The 13,061-nt window shown below is 41.8% G+C and overlaps 1 protein-coding gene across 6 annotated transcripts in view; it reads left to right on the top strand.

Annotated features, from left to right (window-relative positions):
- Positions 1 to 13,061, top strand: part of LOC128307365 (potassium voltage-gated channel protein Shaker-like) — a 107,626-nt gene that overhangs the window by 80,759 nt on the left and 13,806 nt on the right. For 5 of the 6 annotated variants that reach the window (XM_053045164.1, XM_053045163.1, XM_053045165.1 and 2 more), the window contains 3 exons: positions 5,087 to 5,216; positions 9,304 to 9,494; positions 9,632 to 10,084. In XM_053045164.1, coding sequence (XP_052901124.1) covers positions 5,087 to 5,216; positions 9,304 to 9,494; positions 9,632 to 10,077 — 767 coding nt within the window. In that variant the 3' untranslated portion in view covers positions 10,078 to 10,084. The remainder of the gene's footprint in view (positions 1 to 5,086; positions 5,217 to 9,303; positions 9,495 to 9,631; positions 10,085 to 13,061) is intronic. The other variant, XM_053045166.1, reaches the window with a different exon arrangement.

Here is a 13,061-nt window from a genome sequence, read left to right as displayed (position 1 = left end):
GTTGTTGTCGTTGTTGTCGATGTTGTTTTGTAATAACTAGCTTGGTACGAATTGGTATGACATTTTTTCCGGTGTTGCTGTCTGTCTGTCGTCGTTCCAGTTATCTTTCTTACTCACTTCTTCATCCCCTTTTCCTATCTACCACAACCTGAATTGTCCACTCTATTCTATCGCCCAACACAAAACTAAGGGAACAGATTAGAAAAAAAGCTACAAAACAGTAGAAAATAATTTGCAAAATAACCTTTTCGGTGCCGTACAACAATCTTCTGGGAGTTGAATTATTAACCCGACCGTTTGCCAGATGCAAAATGTAACTTAACGAAATAGAGGACAAATAAGCTGGCTGTATAAAACGCTGCGAACAAACCACCGCTATACATATCGGAAAACTTTATCCTGCTCGTGTTCAACACTGTGAGCCTCATTGTACCCCCACCGTCATACTATCCGCCTGCAAACCATCCCGCATTTGATCGGAAATGAAATGAAAGGCAACAAAAACAAAACTGCTGACTGAGGGCTTTCGATTGGAAAATCCATCATTCGGGAAAGGAAACAAAAGGAAAACCCAAAAGTCCGTGTAATTCATGACCATCCTGTGAGTGTGTGCAAGGCGGATGGTGGGAGTAAATTCAGTGAAATGTTTGGTGAAGGAATAAAAAAAAACGGCCGTAACACAAGAAGATCGCCCCCTTGACAGCAAACCCCCTTACCTCACCCCCCCCCCCCCCCCACACCCCTGCACACACTTACAAGAACGGAAATGGCGCTGCAAATAGAGAACAAAACGGCAGTATGTCAGCTGCAATGTTAAATTTCCTTTCCCTATCGGTGCGCAATTGTGCAAAATGGCGTGTGCGATTCGAAATGATACTGTTATGTTTCACATCCCCGCTTCTCGCTTCCTCCCTTTCCCTCCCTACATCCTTTCCTTTCTTTTCCATCCTCTCTTCATCGCTTCATTCGCAACTCGTTCTCTTCTAGGGGGTTGCATTTTTCCCACCACTCGGCACACACTGCCGCCATCTTTTTCATCAGTGTGTGTGTGTGTGTAGCCGTTTATTGTTTAGACCTGATTGGGTTAGCATTTGCAAGATGGTTCCGTTCATTTTCCGCTTCTTTCTTCAAATCATTCTCACAGAAAGGAATTATTTTGACCGCCCCATAGCCCTTCCCCCTATTCCCCTCCATCCAACCGAACATCTGGCAGGCAACGGAACAATTTTATTCCAAACCCCTCCCTTCCCTCCGGAATGTATGTGAATGTGGCTGTAACACGTATGTGTGTGTGTGTGTGTGTTTATGAGTGTTTTTTTTCTCCTTGTAACAAACGTGCAGTAAATCTGTAAGGCTTCCATTTTATGCACACCTTATATGTTTAAAATATATTTTAAAAAATCGAAATAAAAGAGCTTATCTGTTACGCAACACACACAAAACAACAACAAAAAAAAACAAAACAAAATATGAAAACCATTTTGACAAATTGGCACCCAATTATGGCTGTGAATGTGTCCTTGTAACTGCCTACACTTCCTCCTGATGAATCGCCTAACCTAACCTAAAGTCTATCACCGATTTGCAAGAAAAAAATCATTATTTTCCACTTCCTTCTGTTCTGTTCGAGATTTTCCTTGCCACATTCTCCTTTCACAGTGATTGGAAAATTAAGAACAAAGGCAGCACACAAATGACACGCATACAAACACGAATCGGTTTCGTTATTCGATATAAAAAAAAATTACACACACTACGAAACAGAAAAGCAATGTTCAATGGATGGTAATATATCAGTGCAAAACATAATTTATATCCGTGTGTGTATGTGTGTGTATGTATGTATTCCTTCATCAGCATATCGCTCGCACTGTTTTATTCTGTATAGCGTATAAAGTTACCTTTCGCTCACACAAACTCTATTTATCGGGTTAAAAAAAATATCATTGTTAGCTGTCTACTGTTCCTGTATGTACGTGTATGTGTGTGTGTTTGTGTGTATGTGTGCGTTCCATTTCCTTATTCCTGTCCAAAAGCGCCACAGAAATAAATGAGATCATTCGACGTTGTGTCTTGTGCCGATTGCATTTTTGCCCCACGTTTTCCGAACAGCTCCTACCCACCCGTTCGTTCATCATTCACACACACACATATACTCATTCAAACACACAACACACTCACACACACTTATCCATCCATAACGTTGCGCTTTTCCCATACTAGAAGCAATTAGAAACCTAATTAATCTTCGATTGCGAACCGAACAGGAAATGAATGTTGTGAAGGCTAAGGTCTGATGCGTTTTGTCACCCGTTTTGCCGGTAGATGGCGGCATCGGATGAGTGTACCGTACCCGGGCTCTATCGTTAGTGGTTTTGTAGCGCTAGTTTGAGTGTAGCGATTTGGATATTGATCGCGACTCGCGTTGAATTTTGCTCTGGATTTTTCTTCCCCTTTCAATTGCTAGTTGTACGTCTTCTATAGTGGATGAGGAGTAAAACAAATTAGAGTCGTTATTAGTAGCGAGATGTAAATTATTTTATTTTTCTAAATTTGTGCAACTCGTAACCATTCACAACACGCAAGAAAGTTATTGACAATTGTGATTTTAGAGAAGTATAAACTCTGCATGGCAATATTAAGAGGACATTGATCTATTTTTCAACTCAATTTTCATCGTTGTTTTCTAGGTGCATTGGCTTAACCAGACGTTTTTTTAGTAACACCATTTGTTTTTAGTTTCATCCACCGAAATAAACTCACCTAGATTGTTCAGCAACTGGCAAAATGTTTGATTCATTTCGTTTTTCCCCATCCTTTCACACTCGTTGTTGTGTCACATCTAACGCATATATACTAATTGGACATGCATTTGGTTTGTTTTGTTTTCTGTTTCCTATTTTCCTTTACTGTTTATTTTTTCTACGAAAAGACACAAACTTTTAAAACGTACGCTCAACTTGCTCTATGTTTCCGTTGGCTTCATCTTCAGGAGTGGTTTAATTGTTATGCCATCTGCCAGTGCATAAGTTTTGTTTTTCTTCCCATGATTCGGTACCAGAATACAAATCGCGCCTTTCAAAATCGGGCAAAATTGGGTATGCCCCGGGTGGGGGGAGGGCGAGCACTATTCTCGCTGAGATGGACAATACACATTTCTAGAAATGTTGGTAAAATACACGCATAACTAATCACAAGTGTCCAGTACATTCATACCTGGGCATCCGCTTCGTGCCGCATTGCTTGATTATTTTCACCGGGAGGGGTTCGTCACTTTCGCCGCACCGGATCCTGCTATTCGCTGCTTTTCGGCTCCCTTTTACGCTGGTGGTTTTCAATTTGGAACGTTGCTATTTGTTTGTTCTCATTCCTAAAAAAGGGAAGATAAATCCTACAAAAAAAAAACCCGTATTGTTCACTTCACCGTAGCCGTAGGATACGCTATGCTGCTAGTCTGGTCTTACTGGGAATTCCTGGGTGTTCTGCAATATGGCGCCCCGTTAGGTTGCCCCGTCAATTCTCGTTCCTTCTTACGAGCGACAGCAACGCCCTCTATCGGACATCTCTCATATTGCGTTCGGTGTTTTTTTTTTCTTTTCGTGCTTTGTTTTGGAAATTAGGGGCATCCACTATGGTTTAGAGGAAAAGATGAGGTCTCGTACTTGATTTTTTTTTTCTTCTTTTACATCCGGCTTCGTTTATTCTTCTCTTTACCAATCTTTCTTCTCTGTCTATCTCTATCTATCTCTCTATCTCCCTCATTCTATTCTTTCTCGCTCGACATCTTTCACCGAGTCCATATTGTTGTGTGTACCTCCGGAATTTCCCATACACCTGTACATCACTTCCCCGGTCCCGCTTTCCCCCCACCTGCTACCCGTTTCTCCTTCACGAAAAAAAACACAACGCCCCCGCTTCCAGCGACCACTGTGCATTCTTTGCCCGTAAAACTACACGCTGATGAGTTGTATCAGGAGGATGAACAAATAAAAAAAAAACCTCGGACGTTCCCCGGACAGCCATAGAATGTATTAAAAAGCCGCTATTAATAGCTTCCGTTTCCCGTCGAACCACGTGCATAAAAGCTTGGGAAGGAAGGGGGTCGGGTCGACACGGTTCCTTCCTCATCTCCGTTACCCTGTAACGGATATCCACCCTGAAGCCACCCTTCACCCTTAATGGTGGTCTGTCTCTATTAGTGCTCTCCCTCCTTTTCTGTCAACTGCTCAACCTCAACCTAGGCCACAAGAACAGGAGGGAGAGACAAACCATACACACACACACACAAATACACTGACACACATAAAGCCACCCTCACGAAATACGGGGCAGAATACACTAGTAGTGCAAAGTAATATCGCAAAAAAAAAAACGGGCGTATAGTTTTGGTAAACCTAAACGAAGTTAATTTTAAAGAGTCGCTCTCGGATCCGATAATGCTAATTACTTTATTAATGAGATTTTTTGTAGGGCAAAACATAATAAAATGTAGCAATTATGTTATTATTTGCTGTCATAAACGCATCCAATCAACCATATGATGGATGGAATCAGCACAAAATGGTTAAAATGTGTATTGACAATGTTCTTGCTCTACGGCTACACACCGTTGCGCGGTTTTATATGTTATCCACCGAAATAAAACCGATTAAAACATAAATGTGTAATAAAAAAAATATATTTTGTAATACAAATTGCATACAACCAGGCGTACTACTGATAACGATATTGTACGGTAGTGCCTACATTTAGGCTCATACACTTTGTATGAGTGATGCGCTCGAGATTCGGCCACACAAATGGCATTCAAATTCAACAGTTTGTACATGTTTTGTAAGAAAACATTTGCAAAATAGTGGGCTAGGGATATGAGTTCTATTTTGTTGTTTTGTTTTTTTTTTTAAATTTATTCTTCGTCAAGTAATAGAAAAGAAAACAACCCAGCAGATCTGATCACACTAAAACAACGGCTGTTCTTTCTTTCTTTTCTTTTTATCTCTTTCTTTCTCTCTTTCTCTTTCTCTCTATTTCTCTCACTCTTTATCTCTCTCTCTCTCTTCTACATCCCAAATATTGAATATTGCAGGCGTTGTACTCTTCTCATCGGCGGTATATTTTGCGGAAGCAGGAAGCGAAAATTCATTCTTCAAGTCCATACCAGATGCATTTTGGTGGGCTGTAGTTACCATGACTACTGTCGGATATGGTGACATGACGTATGATATTTTCTCTTGTTTATCCCTTGTTATTTCTGTTTTCTTCTACTTAAAGACACATCCAAACGTCCTCTTATTCCTTCATTTCATCCACTCCGTATTACATCACATTGTGTTCCTTCATGTTTGTTTTATTTTTCCTGTTCTGTTCCACCAAGTCTACGCAAACTCACACTACTGCTAACAGAAAAAAAAGCTTCCAATGCATTTTTGCAGCGCATAACAGCGCGATTACGATTGTGTTTTCCGTTTTGGTTATGTTGCGCTGTGAACCGCTCCCTTTTACACTAGTTGTGTTGCTGCTCGATACGATGCCTTTTTGGTTTCCATCTCATGGGTGTTTATGTTTTGTTTTTAAACCCCCTACCCCAACCGGTTACACTTCATACAGCTGATTGTTTAACATTGATTTCTGTTATCGTTTTTGCTCCCCAACCCTCACTCACATTGTGTTGTGTTTCACAGACGAACACCTTTTCAAGTTGCTTTTAACGTTTGAACAAACATAAAACAGCAAATCACACAAACCTCCTACGCCACTGTGTTCAAACGCTCACGCGACACCCTTTTACATTAGCGTTACAACCAAAACCTCCCTCAGCCGTTCACTACAAACTAATAGCACCTGCGTACAAACACGATATCATTGATACATTATTCCCTTTTATTCCATTGTGGACATTTAAATAGTCCAGCCTGACAAATTCATTTAATATTTTTTTTGTTACATTTTATTATTATTTTTTCGTCACCGTTTCGAGGTTTGGCCAGACACATGTAATACATACTACACACACCAACCACTGCGCTGTTGTTCTGTTTTGTGCATCAGCTCTATTGCCATTACCGAATCAGCCTTCCGCATAGTACTGCGCTCATGAACTTTGACTTTTACTACTACCTCCCCCATTCATTAATCATACTCGTTGTTGCATCGCTTCGCCCTTCCCACCAATCAAACCGATTGAAACAAACCGTATTCGCCGTGGTCAGGTGGCACACCATATTGCACTCGCCCCCGCCATTATTTAATCTGCACTGCATTCCATTTTCCATTTTCCACAACGAAACGCGCCACTCATTGTGTGAGTGCCGCAATCGGATGCACTTAATACAATGTAAGACGCTTCTGCTACCCAGCGTATTGATTAGTATCGTTTAGTATCATCTCATGCGATCCTAGTGGCAAACACCACTACTACACTGCTTAAAGAAGATGAACGTCCAATCGGGGAGGGAGAGGGAGAAAAAAACCACTCCAAACAAACTCACAAAATCCTTGAAGTCGACAGGATTAGCAAAACTACACTACGTTCTACATCTTCTACACACACACACACACACACATCCATACTCGAACACACACATGTATATATATTTACATATATTTAAACATACCAACAGACCCACCCATTCGCACAAGCACACAGCTGACAAGCATTCCATCGCAAAGATCGGTCGGAGTAAATCGAATGGGGAGTCACAGGTACTCCCCATATCTTGCCAAAGGTACCTTCGGAGTAGTACATTCGTAGGGTATTGGACTAGTGTTGTTAGACCTGCTCGCATTAGACCTGCTAGTGTTGTAAAACAAAACAAACAAACAAACAAAAAACACCAAGTAATAGAGAAGGGTTTCACACATGCAACGCCACGCGTCACGAAGCGAGTTGAAATGGGTGCAACAGGCGACTTCTTCCAGTAGAATAGCACGGATTGCATTGTGTTGCCGATTGTCGTGCTCGTAGATAGGAGCGGTGCGATTAGCTACCACCATCAACAGGCATCCCATCATTTCCCGTCACGCGGCATGTGTGCGTGTTGCATCCTTCATCCACCATCGCCCAAAAACAGCCCGACAACTGCTGCTTATAGCAATTGGAAACCTAGGCCTAGTGACTCGTGCGTGACCAGTTGCTTGCTGGTTCGCTTTGATTGACTTTGCCTGATTTGTTGACGCCCCTGTCGGACGAACATTATTCCGCACGTAAATGGTAAAATAAATCGGCTACGTTGAGCCTTTCAGCGCCTAAATCTAGACACTGCAGCTGCAACAGTTGTAGACCGTACAAGGTGGCAAACCGAGTTCGCAAATAATACAGATGTTGCGTGTTGATGTTGCAATTCGTGAAGGTGCAAAAAAAAGCGACGGAAAATGGTACACGCGAGCGTACTGCAATACAGAGCGTACTACGACGCCTAAATCTAGGCAAATATATTTGCGCCTTACTCACCTGTCATCATTGACAGCATGGAAATGGCGAACGTGGCAAAATGTATCACTACCAAGGGGGAAAGGTGCATCAAACGCAACCACCTCTATCAAATAAATGGGCAAATGTTTTATAAAAATGCACTTGTTTAGTTTGCTGTCAATGCTTCAACGATGTAAAAAAAAGGCAACACAAAACAAATCTCAAATACAATAATGCCCCAAAACTGATGACCGTATAACGCGGTTTGGGGTGGAACATAAAACAATTGAATTGTTTCCATTAGTGCCCTGTACCATTTGTGGCGGCAGCTTTCACACTTCATTTGAAGCACCTTTACGCGAAGAAGGGGCAAATATATTGACAGCCAAAATGGACTGGTCACGCACGCTAAAAAAAAAAGACATACATAATAGAATGGAGTTGGCCGTGTTTAATATCTCTAGCATAGTTTGCTTGTGGATTCAAAATTTCAACCATACAACGCTAGCAGAAAAAAAATAGAAAATCAACGCCTTAATGTAGACTAATTCCAAATTAATTTTTATTTCACATATCAGCCTGAATGTATGCAACCCTAAATAGAGCGAGTAGTTAGGAACGAAGAGCAGGAAGGATGATAAGAATTTTAAAAATTGAAATTACATACATTTAGGCGCTAGAATTTCAACTAAAAAATCGGAATTGATTGGCTGCCATGTTAGCCTAACTTTTAGGCGTAAATCTTGAATCAGCTACAAACAAAAAAACAAACTTCCATTTATCACAAACATTACTCACTAATTACTCACCTCATGGAACAATTAATTATAAATTAAATTACATTGAACACAACAGGATAAAAGATTCAAAAAATTGATAATTATCCATGCGTCGAGTTGTATGTCTAGTTTCGATTCAAACTTCATTTCCAACCCATCTCAAACGGCTTTGTGTGGGTTGTCGCAATACACACACTAGCCGCCTTGTGTTGTGCCTAAACGGCATGTTAGAAAGTGACATTTCCGACATCAGTTATTCACTGCGGAGCCTTCTGCGTATCCATCTATCTAGCCTGATCCCCAGTTACAGATTGCTGTGGGTCGACCAAATCATGCTCATGCTTCCTTTACGGCACACATTAACACCTTCATTGTCTTCATTTATCCCGTACACCGCCAAAACCACGATCGTATCCTTCCGTCAACCGTTTCCGCCATCTTGACGGTGGTGTAAATCTTCGCGTTTACATGCCGCTTCGCTTCCTGCCGGGCGCCCCGTTGTTCCTTTTAGCTGTGTTGCGTCCAACTGCTGCCTTATTTATAACCACCGTACCCATCTGCATGGTTCGTGTAGTCGCTAGCGAAATGTTGTCCCGCTGTCACCTGTCACCTTGTTTGCCTTGCTCGTGGCCATTCCACTCCTCGCGCCCCCTGCGGGCGAACAATAAATACTAAATCCCCGTGCATGCGTAGATGTAGCTAGTATTCCCTTTCAAATCTTCGACCACTTCGATGGTGGTCGTTGACGATATGGCAGCTACCGAACATGGGGGAAGTACGCCAATACGCGCGCCTACCCAAACATGACCCGGTGCTCCACTGCTTTAGTTGCTTTAGTCGATTAGTATAGTTGCATATCTCATACGCTTTCTGCTCGCTTACTGTGCACTTACATGCCCACACGGCATAATACATACCGTACAAACACAGCATCACTCAACACTCACTCACAAGCCTGCTCAAAACTCAAACTGCCTTAATATTCTGCCTCACTATCTGTTTTCCATCAAGTGCATACAGTACGTCCCAACTAGCTGTACTAACCTAATTCACTACCAGAGCGATCCGAACACGAGCCCCGCACTAACTTATATTTTCTTTGGTTCGTACCAGGCCGGTCGGCGTGTGGGGCAAAATCGTGGGCTCGCTGTGCGCGATTGCCGGTGTACTGACAATCGCACTGCCCGTACCGGTTATCGTCAGCAACTTCAACTACTTCTATCATCGGGAAACGGATCAGGAGGAGATGCAAAGTCAGAACTTCAATCACGTTACCAGCTGTCCGTATCTTCCTGGCACTCTGGGTAAGTTCACAACAGTGCGGCTGCATTTTTAAGCAATTTGCATAACTTTAGGCGCCTTCACCATGACCCTTGTTTATTTTGGTTTATCTGAGCGTTCATTCATGAATTTTCCCACTTTTTTCTGCGTGTTTTCCCAGGTCAACATCTAAAGAAAACTTCGTTGTCCGAATCATCGTCCGACATGATGGACCTGGAGGACGGGGTCGAAACAACGCCCGGCCTATTAGGTGAACAAAATCGTATGGTTCCATTTTTAGGAGCGCATCTTACCGATAAACAACAATTGCAGCAGCAGCAACAAAACTGCTGTAAACAACCATCGAACGGTGGAGGTAGTGGTGGTGGTGGTTTAGGTGGTGGTGGTGTAGGTGGTGGTGGTGGCGGCGGTGGAGGTGTTGGTGATATCGGTGGAGGCCTCGGTATTGGTGGAGGCAGTGGTGGCGGCGGCGGCGGCGGAGTCGTCGGTGGTGCCGTCGGTGGTGCCGCCGGTGGTGGCGGCGCCGGAAGCATCGGTGGAACGAATAATAATTTACAACAACGCCATAATAGCGCTTTAGCTGTTAGTATCGAAACCGATGTCTGACTACTGGGTATGGCTATTTCTGCTAGTTTATATTATAATTTACCTTTTTTTTAATTATAGTTCTGTATTTAGGCTTCCGACGGTGCTCACCGGTGTCGGTACATGGTCGGCATTCTTCATTCTTCCATTGTTTCCTTGTCGATTCCCTAAACTTCTGTCTGTGTGAATTTATTTTACTGCGTATCTTAACGACGGCTATCAATTTTCACCGTCCCTCGTCATCAGTTTCACCAACCCATCCCCAAATAGCCTGTAGATATTTGTTTCTAATACAAGGGCATCTTCCCCGTAAGCCCAACATTCAACATAATCTTTCGTTTAACCTCCCGTTCCCATCCATCCCTTTGCCCGTCGATCGTGTACTCTAGCCAGCGAGCACCAGAAGCGGCCTGTAAGTAAAGCATTGCTCCTTCATTATACGCACCTGACCGGAATATGAATACATATGATACAGCTTCAACTACACGTCACTCACACAACCACGCCTACTCACGCGCGCCCTCCCTATTTGTTCCCTTGTCTTGTTCGGTACCAAAAACAGAAAAAATATATATATATATTGAAAATTCTATGAATTGTTTGGCAAATTTTGTTTACAACATTTTTCTTTTGCAATTAGAATCAATTCGTTTCAAGTGTGTCCTGAGTCCTAGCAGCTTGCAGCTCCAGCTGCTAAGCTCCATCGTCTTTAGCAGTTTCATTTTCTCGTGCAATTGTCTATGAAAAATTTCACACTTGATAAAGACAGTTGTATAAAAAAAATAAGATGGAAACGACCGGTTCTTATGTCGTTGGACCTTATTTCACATTGCTTTCTTCAAGTGGTTTAGTGTGGATCAAAATGATTGAAACACACAATAATGTTATGCCAGGTGCATACTTTTAGGCGTTTCGGGCATATCATAAAAAGAAAAGCAATTTACATGTTTTCCGTCCTATTTAAATTAAATTCCTTTACACGGTTCGACTTTTGAACAAACCCTTTACAGTCCTTTCTGGTTTCTGGTTGCCTAATTATATTATGTAGTCGATCTTACAAGTTGATTTAATTTTAATTCATTATCTTTACCTTGTGGACGGTGGAAGTAGTCATTTTTCTTTAGGTACAAGAGTTTTTCGACCTCTAGATGAAATTTCACACAATTTTGCCAACGTCTTATACTATGTTTCGGAGAGAATAGAAGAGAGCTGGATGAAACATTACAATGGCCCCAACACGTGGTCAAGCACATGGTTGCATACATTCAGGCGAAACAATTGTGCCAAGGTCTAATTAATTTTGGAACACATTATTATCGATAAACATAATTTGGAATTAGGGTTATTAAAATACAAAAATACCATAACTAAAACTATAATTAGTCATGCCTTCTAGTACGGCTTTCCAGTAGAGTTTGATTTGAAGAGATTAAAAACATTTATAATAAAAAAAACTTGTCTGACTAAATTGATAATTTGCGTTAGAATTTTGATTTAAATATTATTTTTCAATTACACAGTTATGAACGTAGTTAAAGATATTTACTGAATTCAATTATATTTATTATTTTCGCTTAAATTATTGCGCCTACATTTATGCAACCAAAATCACGATCGCGTAATGGGCGCTTTTGAATGTTTTGCCCAAAAGTTTGGACGCCTGCTTGCACATAAGTTGCATACTTTTGGGCTATTTGACTCCCTTGACATAATCTACCGTGCAACCTCGCTAATCATCGAGGGAAGTGATACATTTCTACCAATCTCTACCGTCTTAGTATTTTAAACTATTGAGGCAATTGTGGCTAGGCTCAGTGCACGATGAAAAGTAAACCAAAACGATAAAATCAACTCAACGTCGTAACGTCGATGGCGAATGGACGTTGTCTTTGTTCACTTAAAAACAAACCAAAAAAATGCGTATACGATAAAAAAAACAAAACAAAATAATGAAACCTTCCAGACAAGTAAAGCTCGCACCAATAATATCTCACCGTAATTGTACTTTAATTCGATCGTTTCGTTTTTTGCCGTTTTTTGCTACCACTCGTTCTTCTTCTTCTGTTCCGTATGGTTTCTTTTACAACACGTTACTGATATACATACATATATATATAAATATTTATATATAGTTTTGTTTTCTACCAATGGCAACCGTTTCACCACAGCCCGACCTTTTTTGTTGCCACATTCTTAACCCCCCTCCCTCTTGCTCACTAGCACGGGAGGCGTTCGCGCACTATATAAATATATAGGCAGGGGGGGAGATTCGCAGCCTTTGGATAGAGGGTGTAGAGGGTGAGAATGCTCGTTACACGGGACACGACACGGGAATTCTCTCTCCTTCTCTCCCCATCTCTCTCGCTTATTCTTCTATGTATAAATACGCAAACACATACACACAGTACACGGTAACAGGATTTAAAAACCGAGCAGCTTCAACAAACAACAAGGAAAACAATTAAAAAAAAACATCCTTGAACTATTTACTCGACAATTTGAGTACAGATACAGATAGATTGGTCCTTTAAAAGAATTTTCTTCAAATCTATACACACATACACACACACACCACTATACATATTAGGTAGACCGTCCTGGCCTAGTGTAATCCCTAAAGCAAAAGAAACGGATTCACCTGCTGCGGCTCTCTCGTTAGTTGTTGCTGCTCGCTGAACTCCCTGCTATAACCCCCTTCAACACCTGGCTCTTCCAACGCTCCTTGAAAGGTAGATGCGTGGTTGCATACTACCCGTCTTCGGGATGAGATCCTGCCGTGGGCTCACAGTACTTTTATTTTTGGAATGACGCTAGCTCCGGTGAAAAACGCTATTCGTTTGCCTTTGTATAGCTTGCTCGAAACGTAGCCCGTAGTAACCCTTCCGTGTAGATAGTTGTCTCTTACTATATAGCCACTCTCAGCTGTTCTACTTAGTCGGGACAACCTCGGGAAGGTGGGCGCCCAGTCGGCCCGAGTGTCCGTGCTGACGCGGAGCGATCGAAGG

Source organism: Anopheles moucheti, chromosome X, assembly GCF_943734755.1.
Source record: "Anopheles moucheti chromosome X, idAnoMoucSN_F20_07, whole genome shotgun sequence".
In the NCBI taxonomy this organism is placed as follows: Eukaryota; Metazoa; Arthropoda; class Insecta; order Diptera; family Culicidae; genus Anopheles; species Anopheles moucheti.
The sequence above is the reverse complement of the archived record's forward strand: the minus strand, read 5'-3'. Positions and strand labels throughout refer to the sequence as shown.